Source organism: Aedes aegypti, chromosome 2 (genome assembly GCF_002204515.2).
Source record: "Aedes aegypti strain LVP_AGWG chromosome 2, AaegL5.0 Primary Assembly, whole genome shotgun sequence".
Taxonomy (NCBI): Eukaryota; Metazoa; Arthropoda; class Insecta; order Diptera; family Culicidae; genus Aedes; species Aedes aegypti.
The window spans coordinates 9,660,260-9,681,197 of NC_035108.1; the positions used below are offsets into that span (position 1 = coordinate 9,660,260).

Consider the following 20,938-nt stretch of genomic DNA (forward strand, 5'->3'; position numbering starts at 1 on the left):
ATACCTTCATACATTTAGTACGCATTTCTCGCATATCTGTCTTTGGAATGGCGTCGCGAATGTCTCCTCTTTGACACAAAGACAGTGTGTTCCCTCGATAGCTCTGATAGGCAGGCCCTATCCTTTCGTTGCTGCGAGCGACTAATTTCATGCATCATTTGTGCTTCATCTTTTGCACTGCTGATAAGAAAAGTGTCTCCGTTTTATGGTGCATAGTTTTAATTTCGTCCGCACATAAATTATTAACTGCCGTACTTTATGGAGGTGCGAAGGAAAATACCATCCGAGCCTGGTAACAGAAAGATGGAATGCGTCATCACACGACTGGCTCAGTCATCCTTCTTGTGCGAAATGCGAAAGGTAATGTTCCTTGTGCATCGTCTTCGTACATATTACTGTCTGTCATCCGTTTGCGGCTTCAGCAGAAACAAAGAAAATTAATGGGCCTCTCCTTTTACCACCGAGATAGTTTTACGACGTCACGCGTTTGTCCCTTTGACCAAGCGAAGGTCTCGGAATATGACGGTGACATCCATCCCAACGGCATCCAATTTGTCGATATTGACACTAAAATCATATCGCAACCGAGCCTGCCCCTGATGCTTTCCGGTTCACCAAGCAAAGAAAGTTCCATTTCCGCGTCAAAATATGCTTTTGTTGCGAACCGCTCCGGACTTTCAATATTCCACTCACATTTGGACATCAATCAACCACAGCAAGAAAACAATATTTCCACCAGCCCGTGGCCATCCGGTCGTAGACATTTGTGGCGAACAGCGTTTATCGAGCTGACAGTTTATCCATGGCTGACGATCGTTGATTTCCCGGGAATGGCCACCGAGAGCAATAAAGACAATTGCCCAGTAATGTGAAAATGCTTTGCCGGTCGGTCAAGCGTTCCCATGTGCCGCTGGCAGCCAGTCGTCAGAAGCCGGAACGCTATTCCGGTGGGAAGTGTCGTTGATGACGGTAAAGTGACAATAAAAGGAAGTTTTTCTGTTCGGAGTGGATTTGCGAAGAAGTTATTGCGGTCCCGTTGATGTGGGCGACGAGGATGGAGGGAACGGAAGCAGTAATGAAGGGTGGGAGGAAATAGCACCACTTGATGTTTCGATTCAATGGAAACTTTGCTATCGTAAGATTGTAGAAGTTTATAGAATGTTATGGGATCATCGGCTGTCGTAACGATTGATTTCCTGTCATTGAGGCGAAGCTGTTCAGTAGATTTTTTGTTGTTGTCTAATGTAAGCATCTATATTCAATATTCAATTACTAATGTCACATAGTGTTTGTACCTAAATCGATTAAGATACGCCAAGTTCGCAAAAAACCTAAGACATAACTAATGTTAACCAAAATAAGTTGAAATTTTACGAAATCGTGCCCGACAATCACAGATTTGGATAAACTCACGTTTTCGGTCTATTGCAAAAACAGACACTGCTACAGTTTTGAATAGAGTAAATTCTAGGTCCTTCCTTAGCTGAGTGGTTAGTGTTCGCGGCTACAAAGCAAAGCCATGCTGGAGACACAGACAAACTGACGTAACATTTAATACAAATTTCTTCAAAATCTATCGCCCAGTTAGACCATCATCATCAAAAGGTGTTTCGTGCAACAACACCGACAGATGACGGTAGTGTGAAACGTCAAACGCAAAGAAAAACGATACGCGCGCCTCTGGTTGTGAGATTTGTAACAAAGCGAATTTGAAATGATCGTAAAATGAGTGGTCGATGGAAATTTCATCAGTGTTACATCTGTTTGTCTGTGCTGAAGGTGTCTGTTTTCAATTCCCGGTTGGTCTAGGAACTTCCCGTAATGGAGATTTCCTTGACTTCCATGGGCATAGAGTATCATCGTACCTGCCACACGATACACGAATGCGAAAATGGTGACATTGGCAAAGAAAGCTCTCAGTCAATAACTATAGAAGTGCTCATTAAGATTTCGCTAAGCTAAGAAGCAAGCTCTGTCCCAGGACGTAATGTTTTTTTTTCTATAGCATAGCATAGCATAGCATAGACTGACTGTACATGTCAATGGTTGCTACTCCGTGATTGATCGGAACTGGTAATAATTGCACTGCGATCCAAATGAATAAAGGATGGGAGTTTCCGCTTACTCTCGGAGTGCAATTTTAGCACATCTAATATTATTGATCAATAACGGCGCCGGCCAAGTCCTTACAGTCAGTTGGGATAGGGAAGGAATGTTAGGGTGTAATGATTGTTGCTTCTAGAGACCGAGAATACCTATGCATCTCCACAATCACCACGGGAAGGGTGTTTATTAGTGGAGAAGGAAAAGATCTGGGAGTCACCTTTGGTCGGTGATGCGATCCATGGATAAGGAGGAAATATACGGTTTATACTTAAAGCTAGTTTTAAGTTTTGTCTCAAAAAGTTTTTGGTAGAAGATTTGAAATAAACGTCAACATCTGTAATGTCGAACCATTCAAAAAAAGTTTGGCGAAAAATATATGCGTATATTTTAAATTATATGAAACAGGAATAATGCCGACACTTGTAGTGAAGAACCATACATAGTCTGTTTGAAAATTACATAAAAGTATTACTGAACATTTATGCCTCAAGAAGAAAAGTCTTTGGTAGAAGTTTCAAAATAAACGTCGACATTCATAATGTCGAACAATTCAAAAAATATTTAAAGTAATGTCAAAAAGTTTCTATGTTTATTAGAATTGTATAAAACAGGCATAATGCCGACACTTGTAGTGACGAACCATACAAAGTTTGATTGAATATTACAAAAAAGTAACGTTTACATGAAAAAATGTGTTATCATAAGTATGAAACGAGCTCACCAGTTGGTAATCCATCCTCGACTGAACACGAATATCTTTTCGCACTCACACAGCGCGAACAGCAAAACTTCTCGGCGCCTCGAAAACGAACCGTCTTGCTTGGGCTTTCCAAAACACGCGAACCGAAAACCAAACTCTCGGCGTCCCGAAAACGAAGCGTCTTGCTTGGGCTTTCCAAAACACTGCCCAGCAAAACCCGCGAACCAAAAACCAAACTCCCGGCGTCCCGAAAACGAAGCGTCTTGCTTGGGCTTTCCCAAACACTGCCCAGCAAAACCCACGAACCGAAAACCGAACTCCCGGCGTCTCGAAAACAAAGCGTCTTGCTTGGGCTTTCCGAAACACTGCCCAGCACAACACGCGAACCGAAAACCAAACTCCCGGCGTCCCGAAAACGAAGCGTCTTGCTTGGGCTTTCCAAAACACTGCCCAGCAAAACCCGCGAACCGAAAACCAAACTCCCGGCCTCCCGAAAACGAAGCGTCTGGCATGGGCTTTCCAAAACACTGCCCAGTAAAACCCACGAACCGAAAACCAAACTCCCGGCGTCCCGAAAACGAAGCGTCTTGTTTGGGCTTTCCAAAACACTGCCCAGCAAAACCCACGAACCGAAAACCGAACTCCCGGCGTCCCGAAAACGAAGCGTCTTGTTTGGGCTTTCCAAAACACTCCGTAATGTTTTTTTATCTTTATTTACGAAATTTTTGGCTAGTTCATCTTGGGACCAACGGCTTTACTTCTTTTTCCGAACGAAGTCGTAACTGATATTTTGAGTTACTATCTTGTATTATTTTTGTTTTATGGCTGTAGCGGTCATGCGACTCAAAGGTAAAGAGAGTCTATAGAAGCAAATGATGGAAACGAATAGGTGCATAGGCGTCGCAATGGAGCGACAAGATTGAAATTTAATTAGGTGGTGAAAATTGAACAAGCCATTTTAAAGTCAGTAAGCATCGAAGCGTCCTGTATTTTGCGTAGCTTCTCTACTGGAAAAGGGTTGGCTCAATGCTTTGAGCTTTGCTACCAACACAGGCCTGACAACCTTTCGAACATTCAGTTTCTCTTACTGGCCGCCGAGCGGCGACACTGATGATTGTATTCCACTCATTTTCTCAAACTTCCAACACAAGCGCATGGAAGAATGGTAGTCGAGAGCTGTCAAAACGCAAGGACAATAATGAAAATCTTAAATTATTCGCAATTTGGAAACTGGATCGAAAAAGTGATAATTAGAAATCAAGCGTAATGTGAATGCATAACTTTTTGTGTTCAGTTCACTACCACTGAAAAAGAGCCATCTATTTCCTTTTCAGATTTGAATATCGCCCGATTGGGCATGGTAACAACACATATTGATATATTTAAACATTAAAATTTTTAAAGGATACAGAATCTGTAGTTTGTGACTAAGTTTCTTAATTAAGACCTTTTTCAAACAACAGCTTTTGGGCCGATAAAAAAAAGTGGATATTTTATGAAATACAAACGTTTTGATTAGTTAAATTAATCTTGAAGATATTCTGAATCCTTATGATTCTAATGATAAAATATTTGAAGCAGGTAATTTTCGAGTTATTTCAAGATTAATGCAAAAATATTTATTAAATGGCTATTTTCACAAATAAATAGCGATTTTCCGTTAAGATCAAATAGCTATCGAGACAACTGACCTTATGATATCCCGAGAATTAAACGAGCTATTTTGAAGATAGAAGAATATTAATCGTACACAACGAATTGGTATGTGGACGCCATGGTGCTCAAACATGTTTGTACTGTGTGCTTTACTTGAGATTTCTTAATATTCTTCTAATTATAACTATTTGTCTTCTTCTGCTTTTTCCTTTCATTCATTTGTATAACCTAACGCCTACAGGTATTCCCCCTTCTGAAACTTGTATGCAAGCTATACGACATTACTCGCAGGGCAAAACAGATCGAGCAGGCATACCCAATATATTTGATTCGTGGGCCACATCCCAGACACATTATATCAATATTTGTTGGTACAGCGGTTTAATTTTTTTTTTATATATAATCAAATGAAAGAAATAGATTTTTTTGAAAGGTTTAGATCAAATATTGGTTTCTTTGATAATTTTGCCGAAGATTATGTAAGAATTGTGCTCAGGATTTCATTAGAATCCAGCCCACAATTCTTGAAATTCTGTCAGAACACCACAAAGAATCATTTGGAAATGCTGTCGGATTGTCCTGTCAAAAACTGCATAAGCTATTGATCTATCTTTATACTGTACATAAAGGCATCACTGTCCCATGTGGAATTAGTAGGCACTGAGAAATAGACGGCTGGTTTCCGACAAAGTTGATCAGTGGACCGAGGGCTATTTGGCAATTTCTCACTGTTCGGGAATTACTCCGCTAGGTGGCGTTTATAACATTTTTTCTTCAAATTTCTATAATTCAAGATCCAGCAGGTCGGTGTTTTGGGCAAAGTTGTTCAGTAGACCGAGGGCTATCTGGCACAGAAAAATCTGTTTGAGAATTCGTCTGCTAGATGGCGCTATATAGATAATCTGATTGCTGTGAATCGCTAATAAATCTTCAAAGCGGGATACCAGATGGCTTTTTGTTCGCAGGCGCGCTTAGGACAGTCAAATTGGATATCTGAGAGAGCCGAATGGGGTGTTGAGTTTTGAAGTGCTGCAGAACCGTTACCCGTTATGTGCCCAGGCTTTTTTTTTCAATAATATCTTGAAAATCCATCAAAAGTTGTTCTGAGTGAAACTTTATTATGAAAAAATATGATTTACAATTTAAAACAATTTCAAAAATTGTCCTTTGATTTTTTATGATAAATTTTATTTTGTTCAGTACATGCTTTTGTAAAGTCGCTTTAATGCCCACTAATCCTTCATCGAACGTTTATATTTAAAATCCACAGTTCAGAAGCTAGAGTTTCTCAATTAAATGGAATGTTAAAAGTTATGCGCCCTTTTCAGAAGTTGAGTAATAATGGTCGCATTATGGACCGATGCACGAGTTCACTATTTGACGTTTGAGCGGTGCCGTGTTATTCACGTGATCATGGCAACGAGTGAATTCGGCACCGCTCAAGCGTCAAATTAGTGAACTCGTGCATTGGTTTATATGGTAGTATGGAAAGAAACTAAAATTTCTAAAAATTACCAAGAGCTTATTTAACACTTCAGTCGTCGCGCTGTTGTATTTTGTACAACAGTAATGAAAAAACCTCGCTTATCGTACACAGCATAAGCGTGGTGGTTCTGACGGTGGCAAACCGCGCGACGACTGAAGGGTCAAGGCTGAAATTGTGTACAGCTAAAATTGCATATTGGTTGAATAGTCGGAAAATAATTCTGAAAGAAATTTCATTGCTACTACCTTACAAGACTCTTGTACAATCTCAATGTAGCTGATATGCGATTACAATTACCAATGTGACAAAACAACTTGATATTTATTCTAATTTTCTAGAACAATCTCACAGATTTCAGTGAGTTGATCGATAGTGTTCATCATTTGATGACTCTCCACGGTTTTAACTCGAAATTTTCAAAGATGTCAAATGGAAAACATTATTCCGTCATACCGAAAACGAGTTCGGTGGCCAATCGATTTGACATGGAATTTGTCACATGTCATTACTTTCATCCAATACCAGATCACAGTCATGAGTCTACAAAATCTTGTCACCTCACATAAAAATGACAGAATTTACACTTATCGTTATGAGCTACGCCTTACTCATTTCTTCAAACATCATGCTACCAGCTCACAACAAAGCCATTAAAAATTTCATATGAAAATTCTTCGAATCCAATCTTCCCTTTCCGAGATCATTCATTCATTCCCCCATTGAGTAATCCACATACATCAAGGTGTAGATGATCCGAACGGCTCTCACACGTCGCGCCCCGAAATCATTTTTCTTCGGGGGATTAGAGCTCCTATCTAACAGGGCGAGCTCACTTCCAGTGACTGCGCACCCGATAGATTGATTTATCTCCCCGTAGAGGAAAACATCTCCCTTGTTCTGCGCGTAGCGTTGGTTGATGGGGAAAAGAAATAAGATTTTCGTTTCCCGTATGAACCGATCTACCGAACGGAGGAATCTTGCCATCAGCGAGTAAGGTATGTTCCGTATAGATGTCATTCATGCCCATTCAGGCGTTTAATTTGTGATGTATATGAAAATGAGAGGAGTCATCAGCATCATCATCATCCTTCCCATGCTCATCTACCTCCATAAGTAACTGGAGCAATTCCAGTGGAAGCAGTTTTCCGGGACGCTTCACCTGAACGAGGTCGGAATTCGCGCCGAAAGATGGATGGCTGATGGGAAACTCTTTGCAATTGATCCCAGTTTGTCCCAGTTTGTATGCATTAGCCATGTGAAATTGACAAGAAGATGAAAGACTGGTAGATCAGTAGCTACTCACGTCCACCAGAAACCAAAAATTAAACCATATTAAGGCCCTTCGCAGAAACAAAAAAATCACTGAAACTACAAATGCTCCATCCAAGAGGAAAACGAGCCTCCGGGTTCCCCATCCTCTGGTGAAATATGTTGTGATAACGAAATGACAATGTCAAACATCCGACGCTAGGATGTGTGTGTGTATAACTCCTAGCATATCGCCATGTGTTCATGATCGATGTACCGTGAGTCGTGTATTTTGCGCTCAACGAGAAAGAAACATATGCGAGAGGGGGATCCGTTTCTCAAGATGGCACTGAAGAGAACGGAAAAATTGCTACTTTGTCACGTTCGCTTTGGCATTGAAGCTCGATGGCATCAGTAGAAGCAACAGTAGAAGCAGCAATGTGAGCTATAGTTTTATAAAGGGAAAGCACACAAAAAATCTAGATTCCAGAGGGAAGACAGGTGGAAATAATTGACTGTAGATGGCTTTAACTCTGGTTGACTAGGAGAGCATGGTTAAGTACATGGGTCATGTACACATACATTGAGGAAACTCTTGTACGGGCTTCAGTACGTTTGGGGTGAAATTGTTGTGTAGTCTCATTTCGAAAAATGGCACACGACACTGAAGACAGCCTTACAGTTGATGTCGAAAAACGCGTATTTGTCAAAGGTTACCAACTCTAGTGGATAAAATGGCATAGTACTAAATTCGGTTCCACTGAACTGCTCGAAGATTCATTATCAATTCTTAATAGTTTTACCGGTTGTTGCGTGGATCTCTCCTCAAGTAACACTAGTAGTCTGAAAACAGCTTATTCAGTTGATTTATGATCTATTCAGCTGAAAACTAATATGTTCAACTCTTATTCATCTAAAATCTTTGTTGATTGAAAATTCTCGCTTCTATTGCGTTTACCCTAGATACATTGGAAAATACTAATTCTGAATGCAACAGTCGAATTAAAACCGACAAAAAAACGTATGTAAGGAAAACTCAAGTTACCAAAAGTTCGGATTTCCGCGATTCCCGCCACAAAATACACTTTAAATCTTCAAAAAAAAAAAACAGTATCCAGAAGGTTGCGAAAGCCGGAAGGGTGCGTTGGGAAGGGCATATTTCAAGACTACCGGACAACAACCCTGCAAAGATGGTGTTCACGTCGAATCCAGTTGGTACAAGAAGATGGGGAGCACAGCGAGCGAGTTGGCTTGATCAGGTACAACAAGATCTGGAAAGCGTGGGCCAAAATCGAAGTTGGAGGGACACAGCCATGGACCGAATAAATTGGCGTTACATCGTTAGCGAGGGCTTATCAAACTAATTGATGTAACACAAAGTAAATAAAATAAATATTAATGTAACTAGAGACCGGGTATACCTCTGCATCTCCACAGTTGTCATGGAAAAGATATTGGGTTAGTGGAATGAGGGAAGGATCTGGAAGTCTCCTATGGTTAGTGATGCGAGCCATGATATATTCATGCCTAACAATATTCACGATATAATTCGATAACCGCATTGTACGCCTACCTCCACAGGAGCAAGCGTCGCAATGAAAGGAACTAGATATGCTTACACGTAATCCTTCACAACAAGTATCTAAAGGAATTCTAGGGAACTTGGAAATTCCAAGCAATTTTCGAAACGAATCTTGATTAGCGTTCCCTTGTGAACTCCTAGAAGAAGCTTTTAGAAAGTTTCACTGTGAATCTTGAAACAGAGCTTCTGGGATTGAACAACTCTCAATGAAGATCCCACTGTCAAGTACATTTATTACGAGTATCTCCATTCCAGATTTAACAGGCTACACTGTGATACCATCCATAGGCCAAAATTCTAAAATGATTAATTTGTCTTATTTTTCATTCCTTTATCTTTTCATGGTACAATGGGTCGATTTTCAGTGTTTTTTAATGATTTCAAGAAAACGTACTCCAAGCATTCGGAATAACATTTTATCGGAGTATTTTTAATAATACTTGATCTTATCTATTTGATCAAATATCTGTATCAAATTCAAAAAATCAATATTGACAGAATCTGATGTCTAGGAGAGAGCTTTTTATGCAAAAAATCTAACATCAAGGAGAGGGGTAAAAAGCCGTTGAAATCGTCTTACATAACACAGCGTAACAAAAATGAGATTTTTGTGTGTCTCAAGGGTCAAATTATGTGTCTCTAGTAGATTTTGGGTCGTTGAATCTGATGCCGTTCTCAGAAACGTCCCTGCACGTCACAATTTTTAGCTACAGGTCGCCAAAAATGTATAAAACACTGATTTTATCGATGTTTACATAAAATTTAATGTATGATCTATTAATCTTTTTTGTGATAAAATTCACCAAACCTGCAAAATAAGACTTAAACTTTCAATTTAGATATAATTCAGTTGAAATTACACGATAAAATTTAGTTTAAATTGATTTTTTCAACGTGCTTGCAGTCTCCATTTAAAATTTTTCGTTTCTCTTATATGGCAAAATACAATACTTTACACCAAAAACTAACATTTCAGCATCGAATATAGTATGAACTTTGTAGACAAGTGTTGTTCACACGTGAAGCTTGCATTCTGTGGCAAATTAAGCAAATATGTTTCCATACAAACTTCAAACTTGCATGCAAGTTGGGTGAAATAGTCAAATATTGCATTTTCAACAGTCAATATCTCAAAAACTAGACGTGCTATGATATTTTTGAAAACGGTTATGGACTCAGCAACCCTTTATTCAGTATATAACAATAATTTGGTGCTCGAGACGAAAATGTGTTCCGCAGTGTAATTAATGAACAGTCCCTCGTAGAGTAACAAGAACGCATCCTGCTATTTTGTTTCCCCAAGTTCCGTTTGAAAGCAAAATAAAATTTCATATGAACTTGTCATCCATCGCAAAAGAGATGCAAGAAATGATTTTTTCATCAATATTTCACACATGACCTAATGGACCCCCTCCTGTTTACATGCAAACCCTCGTATTAGCCTCGAATGGATTATGCAAGTGGGATAGCAATCTTTTCCTGATCCTGCTTCGACGGAATGGAACCGCCGACAAACAAGAAGAGCTAGCTGTGCTTGCAGCGAATCATGGCATGTCCTCTTCAGATAGATTCCAATATTTGCATTTTCCAATATGTTCAAGCAAATCTCAAACGCCATCTCTTGTCTACATAAGTAGAACGTGCCGTGGGAAAGAAGGAGCAGACAACTTCAATACCAATTTATCATTCGAAGATTTCTAACTGCATTACGTTCGTGAGACTCGATGCCAATAGGATGCTATTACAATCAAAATACGCAGCTTTAAGTCCCACCGAAAATTTCATTTCCACGAACATACGTTCTAAAGGAAAGGCTCATTCCAAGATCTAACTCAGATAACCGCTAACTGCCGTACCGCTTCATAATGGCCTACAATAAACGTATTGAAACCGTCGTCGACTTTCACAAGGAAAAGGTGTCTTAAAGCTAGCAACTTACCCGAGCGACATCCACTTGGCGTAGAGCGAGCTCCGTTTCGGTGAAATCTTAATTCCCAGTCCGGTCACCAGAAGATCCTCGCAAGTGACGGCCGAAAGCGAGTTCAGTGCAGCGGCAACGGTTCTGAAAATGGCGAACACAAACGTCGAGAGTTAGTCGAGTAGAGTCGAGATTCAATCGTAAAACAGAATCACTCCCAAATGGGCCCCCCTTCCAATAAAAGCACCCACACCAACAGAAGACGGGGTTTCCTCCCCGGGCTTTCGGAGGGGCCGTAAAATTTAAAATAACTTTAAACGACAGGTACAGCTCATTTAAATTTTAACACATTATCTTGTTATGGGGTTCGTTCTTCATCGTCGCTATATGGATGGGAATGGGTGTGGGGGTGAAATGGGTGAGAGTGCTTTTAAGATTAACCAAAATGAGCACATTTTATCTCTCGGGGAGGGGTGGCTTAGAACCTTGTGGGAATGTGCCAAACGATACTCAAATTCAAATAAATGGGGTGCGGAAAAGCAGGTGGGCGATAGGGGGATGAGTAGACAATGAATACATTTAGCAAGAAGCGCGAATGCAAATGTAATTATCATAACAACACTTCCACAAGACGCGCACTTGCAGAGGAAATGAATGGACCAAGGCATGTGGTGACGTTTCATTTGAAGCATTGTAGATCTAGAACAAAAGCCATATGCTGCGGTGCAGAAAGTTTTAGAACATTTTGGAATTTAATTCGATTACCACTATTTGAATAATCGGAATGATATACTGCATTTAATACTGATATGCCATCCAGATATTTGCGTATACAGGAAGAAGAAATCATGTTTGCTAAAACTGATATTTGATTACGGATACAATGGACTTTCCAAAATTATATAAACTGTAGTGAAGCTAGAAAAAATCCCTGGTGAAGCTGACTAATATTCACCGCTATTCTTGTTTACGTTCGAATGCTCTTTCGATCGGAAACCGTTTTGCATTCCCGTTTATGCCAGCAAAATCAGTTGGGCCATGGATTCCAACGAATGGGATTCGATCGTAAATTGGATCCACCGTAAACAAGAATGAGGATGATTTTTTTAACAGAAATAAAGTTGTGTAAAGCATTGTTTAAAATACTAAAAAAGTACTGAAAAATTCCCTTTTTGCGAGTTTTCAATAATGTTTTCAAATCAATTCCAATAAACTCAGATCAGCCCATAAATATGACGAATGACCTTGCTTTGATTAATTGATTGTACGTTTGCTTGAAATCTGTATTATCCTAAAGCAATTACAAAAACAAAATTCGATTTACGAAGCATTTTTGACGTATATTCAATTTACGTTACTTTTAACAAAGTTCATAAATTGAGTTAAAATAATCAAATGGGGAATTGACAAGTTTTTCGGAAAAAATCTGTCTTGTTTTCAACTTGTGCTTGGTAGTTTAGTTCGGACCATTGGCGTAGCTATGATTTTTTTTTGGAGAGGCCTAGGGGGGGGGCTAGCAAATACTTGCTTTACAGAAGTAATGTCGGTCCCAAATTTCACGATTTAAGAAAAAACGCAGTTTAAACAGACTTGTATTGATTTTATTGATTTTATTGATTTTATTATTTATTTGTTATTTTGTCTCATTTCGCAGCACATCAGGGATATTTGTAAATTTCAATTTTCGCTACGAAAAACATTTTTTTTTTTGTAATCAAGCCAAATCCTACAAGGATTCTGGAAAAAAAACTCATAAGGAATGTTCATTGTGATTTTTCCACTAACTTTTCAGGTATTAAACAATGTGCTTTACATAGATTTCTTCAGGAATTTCTTCATGAATTTTTTCTTAATTTTCAGTGTTTTTTTTTCAGTAACTCCTTTACCAATTTTCACTGAGTTCGTCCTGGGATTCCCACGGAAAATCATTCTCAGACTTTCTGATCTTACCAGACAATTTCTCGAAGAATCTCTATCGAACTGCTTTAAAAAAAATCATGAAGGATTCCGCCAGAGAATGCATTAGAAATTATTTTAATCATTTGCATCATAGGTCATACATGTATTTTTTACATATAAATTTCCAATTTTAAGTTCAAAGTGTCCTCCTGTGTTCATTGATAATTTATTTAGGATTTTCAGGAATTACTGAGGATTTCTTCAAGAAAATAGTACAAAAATTCTAGGGGTCTTATCAAAAATGTCTTCAGGATCACCAAGCAAGGAATCATTCCTCGAATTTTTCAGAGAGTTCGCCAACAGTTTTACCAACTTTGCTTTTGAAGTTCTTCCTGAAGTTACTAAATGATTGTTTGAAAAAATCGCAGCAGAAATTATCCAGACTTCCCGAAAAAAAAAGATTGGCTCTTCCAGGTATTACTGTAAAGATCGTAATAACAAGAAGTTCATGAGCAATTAAAAATAAACTCAATTGAGAAAATGTTATTCATGATTTTTCAGAGAAGTCCTTCGCAGATCTATCTGTATTTTTTAGTGATAATTATTTTTCAGATTCCTTATGAATCAAGGAGCAACATTTCGCCTTGCTTCAAAACTCTCACGAAGATATATTTTTTTAAATATTTTCAAAAATGCTTACCCAAAAAAATAACATTCCTATGAAGCTCCTAGCGGAATACATTCTTTCAAAAACTCTTCCGCGAAAATCATTTTGCAATCTTTTGAAAAAAATTTCACCGTATTTACAAAGATTTTGCAAATTATACCTGAATTTCTCAAAAAAATTCTCCAGAAGTTCCATCAACTATTCTTTCTGGTCCTGAAAATAACTCCAAATTATGAAAATAAACTCCAAATATTGTTGGTTACTTTGTAGTACTGTATAAGTTTTACGCAAAAATATGGCATCTTTTAAGAACATGGCCGAAGATGTATTGTGGAAAAATTCGTAATGTAAGATTTTGATGAATTTAAATCTTAGAGGAAACTTTTGCATTGCATTGAAAGTTTGTTAAGGAATTCCTGATGGACTTTCAGGAATCAGGAACCATACGTATAAGAATTTTGCAATTTATTTTACTATTCCTATAATTTACTTTTTTAAGTTCTTCAAAAAGATGCTTTTTGGAGTATCGAAAGATTTTTGTACGAAGCTTCTCAAAGCGTCATGCGAAGGAAAGAGAAATAATAAAATATTGAAGCAGGTAGGGCAATGGTACAATAAAAGATAATTTATTATCTTTTCTCTAGAGGTAAATTACAAGATAGTTAAAACCAATCTAATGAATTTACAAATAAAACAAATTTCTCAAGAAGGTCCATCAGAATCTTCTTTAGAAGTTATCCTTGAAATCTGTCCTACCTTGACTTCTGATTTCCTAGAATTCTCTAGGAAGCCTCTATAAATTTCGCCCTCTTATCGCACAAATATTCAAAATAAGGATATGGATTCTGCCAATGATTGGCAAAATCATTTCTAAAGAAATGTTTTAAGGACGATCAATACTAATTTCATTATGAATAACCTAATAAATTTTCCCCCTATCCCATTTATTTGCTGTATGTTTCTCTACAGATTCATTTACCGCTATGCTGATTTGCTGAAGCAAAAATTTTCCTGGTATTTTTGACAAATTTCATCTGAAATTTCGAAGGCAATATTCTTTCCAATTGTTGAATAATCCTAAATATAGAAGATTTCATGACGAAATTTGTGAATTACTTTGGAACTATTTTTTACGACTTTTGATAAACTTAGCGGAAGAATTTGTTATATAACTATTGGGAAAACTATTTAAAAAAATAACAGAAGAAATTCAGCGAAATATCACAGCATTAGATATGACAGAATCAATGTTTTTCTTTGAGGAATTGCGGAAAAACTGAACTTTTGAAAAACTAAATAACTTTTTTAAGTAAATCCTGGACCATTTTCCGGAATCAATTTGCTAACATATGGTAAACATAGAAGAATGGATGTCCACCAGGAAGAATTCGCTTCGAAAGTATGAACAAGTTCCACAATATTATTTGACCAAGAGATTTGCAAATGTTCTGAAACCACCTTTCAATATTCCTTGAGGAATTTCATCATATTAAAATTCTATAAAGCATGTCGAAAAGTTTTTTGAAAAAATTTGCTTCAAATCTGTTAGGTTTCTTGAAAAAATATAGTTAACGCAGTAAATTGACTCATGCAAAATTAAATACTTTAAAAATTGAGTCAAAATCAAGGATAGAATTTATTACTGGAATAAAACACTAAGTTCGATTTTGTTACATTTTTTCACTCCAGGTTAAATTTCTGCCATTCATCTGAAAAAAAAAAACCGAAGTTGCTTGCATGTTTAGCCTTATTTTTGGACAAAAATTCCCGCTTTATATTTTCTGAGAAATTCCTCTAGACAAAATTCTAATTTTTCAATTATTTTTTTCTGACATTGTACGAGTTGAAGTTGATATATGGAATTCTTTAGATGATTCTTAGTCCTCCAAAAAACATGAGGAATCAGAATGCAGTGAATATGCCGCATTATGCTTCATGCAGGACTATTTGAATTTTAGAGAAAAAAAAGAATTTTGGGAATGATACTTCCAGGATATTGACGCTTTTTTTTATTCCATGGCGTTTTTTGCAACGGAGATGTTGAAAACTGTGCATATCGTATGCAATCAGTAGCTAGTTCTAACAGTAACCGATCGATGGACAGCTGGACGGTTGAGCTTTCGGTTGTCTCGAAATTCACCGAAGTTAGAAACGCCACGCTGATGTTATGTAAAACAAGCGAGGTTTTCTCACTGTAATTGTACAACATAAAATAACATAACTACTGAAGAGATTTTTGACTCTTGTTATTGAAGTCATGTACATTGATTCGAAAGATGTTGCTTCATGTTAAATTAATTGTTTTTTAATTTTTGTTTTTAATATCAGCAAAAAATCTGGGGGGGCCTGGATGATTCTGGAGTGGGCCAAGCCAGCTTCGTTTTGTAGTTTTCAGATTTCTTGGAGTTAACTCAACCAATTTGTATGATTTTTTTCAGAGAAACTTTTTATTACAAGACATTGCATAGTCAACATTTTATTATTTATTGCCAACATTTATTTTTAATGAATTATCTAACAACAAAATGGTGGTCGTAGCAATATTGTATAGAAGTATATCCCTGTAGATTATAAAAATCTTTGCCAAAAATAGTTGAAAATTGCTTAAAACAAAGAACTGTACTGTGTTAAGCCAAAACTTGCAATTCTCGAATAGCATTCGAAATAATCCCAAATAAAAACGATGTGTTTAATTCTACAATTCGCTATTAATCCGGTGAAGAGGCCTGTGTAATCCGCAAACAAAGATTTTTGACATCCCTGAAGTAACTCAGGTAAGTCAGATGTGAATAATATTGGCCTCATAATGCTGCCTTGATGAACATCAGCTCAGGAAGTCTTTCAAACTTGGAGTTCTGAGAATTATCTTGAAATGTACGATTTGACAGATAACTTTTATTATTCTAGCAATGTATGTTGGAAAATTAAAGTGTTTTGATTTTACAATCAAGTTTTCAAATCGTACACTGTCAAATAAATGAATGAAAAACCAAATACAGTCGAGATTCGATTCCCGGTCGGTCCATGATCTTCACGCAATGGCAGTTTCCATGACCTCCATGGGCATAAAGTATCATCGTATGTTCCACACGATAAACGAATGCGAAAATGGCAAATTGGGAATGAAAGCTCTCAGTTAATAACTGTGGAAGTGCTCATAAACCACGCAATAGAGCACTAAGCTGAGAAGCAGGCTTTGTCCCACTGGGGACGTGACTCCAAGAAGAAGAAGAAGAAGAAGAAGAAGAAGAAGAAGAAGAAGAAGAAGAAGAAGAAGAAGAAGAAGAAGAAGAGGAAGAGGAAGAAGAGGAAGAAGAAGAAGAAGAAGACAAAACCACGTTGAGAAACTCAAAAGGGTGCATTTCTGTTTTAATTTTTTAAGTAAAAGTGAGTTTTCCACTAAATTCTCCATTTTTCGACACCGCTCCAACGTCTTGAGAGTATGCAATCGTCTTCGCAGATTATTCTCACCAGCTTCTCTTTTCCGAAACTGAAACGACACCGTTCCGACCAGGCACCTCATAACATGAAACCTCACATTCCCATATCCTCACATCAACGGATGTTGCATCCGTTTTTCCACACCTGCGACGCGATAGCAGACGAAGAAGACGACGTCAGTGTTCAATGGACAAAAAGCGTCAACGACACCCACACAGCGGACGGGAGAATGAAGCAAATTTTATTAGTATGTTAATGCGATTCCTTTTATAGCGCAGTGCTCTTTCTCTAAAGCGGTATCAGCACTCCCGACTTCATTCACTTATTATCGCTTGAGACTTTTCTAATGTTTCACGCTTTCAATTCAGTCGCCAAATAAGATTGCATTAGAGCTTCTGGAATTGACAAAGTTTGACGATTAAAGAAAGGAAACGGAGGTACCAGGTTGGAAGAATGATATACCTTTTCATATGATCTCAATAAAGGGAAAATTGCGTTTCTACATCTAGAAGTAATGTGACAAAAAACATTTCTCGACACAAAATTACTAACATCCATTCAGAACAGCTAATTGATTACCATCATAAGTCGAGTTAATTATTTTCACGGTCTAACTACCTCCAAAAGAAGTGGTGATCTCTTAGAAATCTGAAACAGATAGGAATACAGAATTAATCTACAACAATTCAAAGTCTAAACTCTCCTTTGATCGCCAATCTACTAAACCAACTCTGTACCGCTAAACGTATCACCACAAGCCTACCAACCACCCGAACAAACCACAACGATGTCATTATCAGAAATGGAGCCAATCGCCCAGTAGTTCACGTAACGAATGATAACTCACAGCTCGCAGTTGCTGCACACAGCAAAAAATAAATTTTAAAATCACGTCATTTTAGCCGCACAATTACTTTTCTTTTAATGTAATCAACCAGCTGGCACTTACTGACAATCGGAATCTAGAAATCGATAGAACCGTTTTAAGCAGTTACCAAAAGAGATGTAGAAGTTTGATCAGGATTTAAACCCTGATCTAGCGAACGAGAGTCGCAATCATCTCAGAACGGCTGTGCGTTTTGAGCGATATATTGAATTACGTCGATTGATATTATTTTTTTTGCTGTGTGGGTTCGCAATCAGCGACGCGCTTCAATTACACCTCATCAATTACCGGAACTAAAACCAATAAAGAAATAACTGGATTCCCCACAGATGGACGATGCTGGGCTCCACGGCGGTTGAAACCATCGATTCAATGTCATTTTTAACGTAGCGAGTAATTGGTTCACCAGCAATGGATGGGATCTTCGCGTAGCCGGTGCGTCAGAATGCTAGCCATCCAGCCAAGCTCCAGCCTTTTTTAAAATTGACTTTTTTCATCGTCCAATGTGGTTCGTTCTCGTCTGATCATCGTGCTTCGAGTGTACATTGGGTTTGGAGTTATATGGTGCAAAAATCTTCCATCATGCGGTTTTATTTGTTGACTTTCAATTTCAGCCATGCGAAAGATTTTTATAAATTGATGGTAAAAAATTATTGATAAAAAACAGGTTTGGGTTAAAGCTGGATTCCAATTCAAGTTCAGCAAAACAAATAAAAACAAAAAGTCAGCCTGGATTAAATTTGAATTGGATTGGGTTTGAATTTTCACAAGTATGTCAAGAATATGTATTTAAAAATCGTCAAATAAAAAAGTTTGAAGTTAAAGCGCAACCTGTGGCGAGTTTCCGATCTAAATGTTGTGGTCCCGATGTGCCATATGTTTTTTTTTTTATTTCTTCCGAAGACGATGATATTTTTTTATTTCTTCACCAGTTGGTGACGAATCTGACGATTGTCAGCCATGAAATTATGATTACACTTTAACCATCAACTTAACTTTAAAAATGCGTTGAAATTCCAGCTTTGACACTTTTGACCATCTTTGACGCTCACTTTGTCGACAAGAAAACCACTAGGGTTTTGCTTTTAACAATGGAGTTATTCCTATCCGATGCTTCGGTAAATACACGCAAAACATAATTCACCCCAAATCTCAATAGGAAGCCAAGGGAGTGGCATAAAGTGAAATGCAAAACATTTTGTTTTTTTTTACTTTGGAAACCAATACAGAACATCAGAAAATTGAGTTACGTTAGGGTGCGACTTATATTTCGAAAGTTCTCAAACCCAAAAATTCATGTGCTCTTCTGAATTCAAAAAAAAATAAAAAAAAGAACGGTAAATGGCTGGACATGGCGCACCATAGGTACCTCACGTACCTGCAGCAATAAAATAGAACCCTAGAGCCCAGCAACTCCTATCCCTACCTCCTAGTAACCTTAGAGAAGATCGGTTAACCAACCCTAGTGAGAACATGGGTCGTATGCTGACAGGGAAGGGGGGTTTGATTTTGCTTTTGCTTCAGCAAACCTTGAGCGTCTGTACTCCATGTTAAGAACGGCTCACAACAGCCTCTGTTCCCCATGTCAGGGGGGCTGATCATCGTCCGAGTGCCAGAAAACGACTCTGTGCACTATGGCCCAACGAACATCTAAAGGCAATGGTCCTCCGGAAATCTAGGGGCTTAGTGTCAGGCCCTGCAAGCCAGCCGTAAAAAAATCACGCCACGAATAATCAACGAGAGAACACGACCCGGGACAATCGGCGAAGACCTCAACGACGTAAACGGACTAGCGATTGGAAGCTCGGTACGTGGAACTGTAAATCTCTTAACTTCATCGGGAGCACATGCATACGCGCCGATGTGCTGAAGGACCGCGGATTCGGTATCGCAGCGTTGCAGGAAGTGTGTTGGAAGGGATCAATAGTGCGAACGTTTAGAGGTAACTATACCATCTATCAGAGCTGCGGCAACACACACGAGCTGGGAACAGCTTTTATAGTGATGGGTGAAATGCAGAGGCGCGTGATCGGGTGGTGACCGATCAATGAGAGAATGTGCAAGTTAAGGCTCAAAGGCCGGTTCTTCAACTTCAGCATAATAAACATGCACAGCCCTCCATCCGAAAGCACCAAGGGACTGGCAGCACTATACCAACCAACACGATGTTGCCGTAGCCAATATTAGAAAACTCAAGCCAAAGGCTCAAGCTGACTGCCAGCCTCAATGCACAGTGTTTATTGCGTACGCGCAGCATCTCGCGGCTGCATTACCGGAAGAGGGAGAGCTGGATGAAGCCCCTCTTGAGGACTGCTGAAGAACAGTGAAAGCAGCCATCAACAATGCAGCTGAAAGCAAAGACCGGTACGTGGGACGGAGTCGACGAAACGATTGGTTCGACGAGGTATGTAGGCGGATTCTGGATGCTGCATCAAGGGACCCGACAGAACGTGGAACGTTATAGAAGGAAGCGTCAACAGCAGACTCGCCTCTTTCGAGAGAAAAAAACGCCACCTAGATAAGACGGAGTGCGAGGAGATGGAGCAGCTGTGCCGGTCTCAAGAAACAAGTAAGTTCTATCAGAAGCTTAACGCGTCCCGCGCGGTTTCGTGCTGCGGGCCGAGATGGGCAGGGATTAGGATAGGAGCATTTTGACGGATGAACGTGATGTGATCGAAAGGCGGAAGCAGCACTTCGACGAACACCTGAATGGCGCTGAGAGCACAGGTAATGAAGGACGGGACAACTTTGTCAGTACTGCGGGCGATGGAAACCAACCAGCTCCCATTTTGAGGGAGGTTAAGGATGCCATTCACCAGCTCAAGAACATTAATGCTAGTAAGGATGGTTTCGGAGCTAAACTCATAAAGATGGGCGTTTTGTAAATGGTACATTTGATGCGGGTGAGAATCTTTTTTGACCGCTGCTTCTTGTGGCAGCCATAGTAGGCCCGACTTCCACTGATGATGCCCCTCCGTATTTCACGGCTAAAGTTATTGTCAGGCGTAGCAAGGATCAAAGGTAGACTAGCTCGTCGACCACCTCGAACGTATCCCCGTCTATCGTAACACTGCTACCTAGGCGAGCCCTGTCGCACTCGGCCCCACCAGCTAGCATGTACATTGTCTTGGACGCATTTAAAATAAATATGCCGCTCCGTCTGGACGCCATTTTTTCGCATCGTAAATTTATTCGGAAGAAGTGTTGACAAACGCAGGTCGAATCATTTTCTTGTGATAATGTGTTTTATTTATATTATTAGTGAAGTGATTTCAACAGAAATAGACTGAAAACGATAGTGTTACGATTCGGTGACATCAAAGTCGTGGAATATGGTGTAAATGTGTAC

At 38.8% G+C, this 20,938-nt stretch overlaps 1 protein-coding gene across 2 annotated transcripts in view; it reads right to left on the reverse strand.

The window, feature by feature from the left end:
* Positions 1-20,938, reverse strand: part of LOC5567814 (sodium-coupled monocarboxylate transporter 1) — a 269,027-nt gene that overhangs the window by 119,440 nt on the left and 128,649 nt on the right. For both annotated transcript variants that reach the window (XM_001657669.2, XM_021839878.1), the window contains exon 9: positions 10,718-10,840. In XM_001657669.2, coding sequence (XP_001657719.2) covers positions 10,718-10,840 — 123 coding nt within the window. The remainder of the gene's footprint in view (positions 1-10,717; positions 10,841-20,938) is intronic.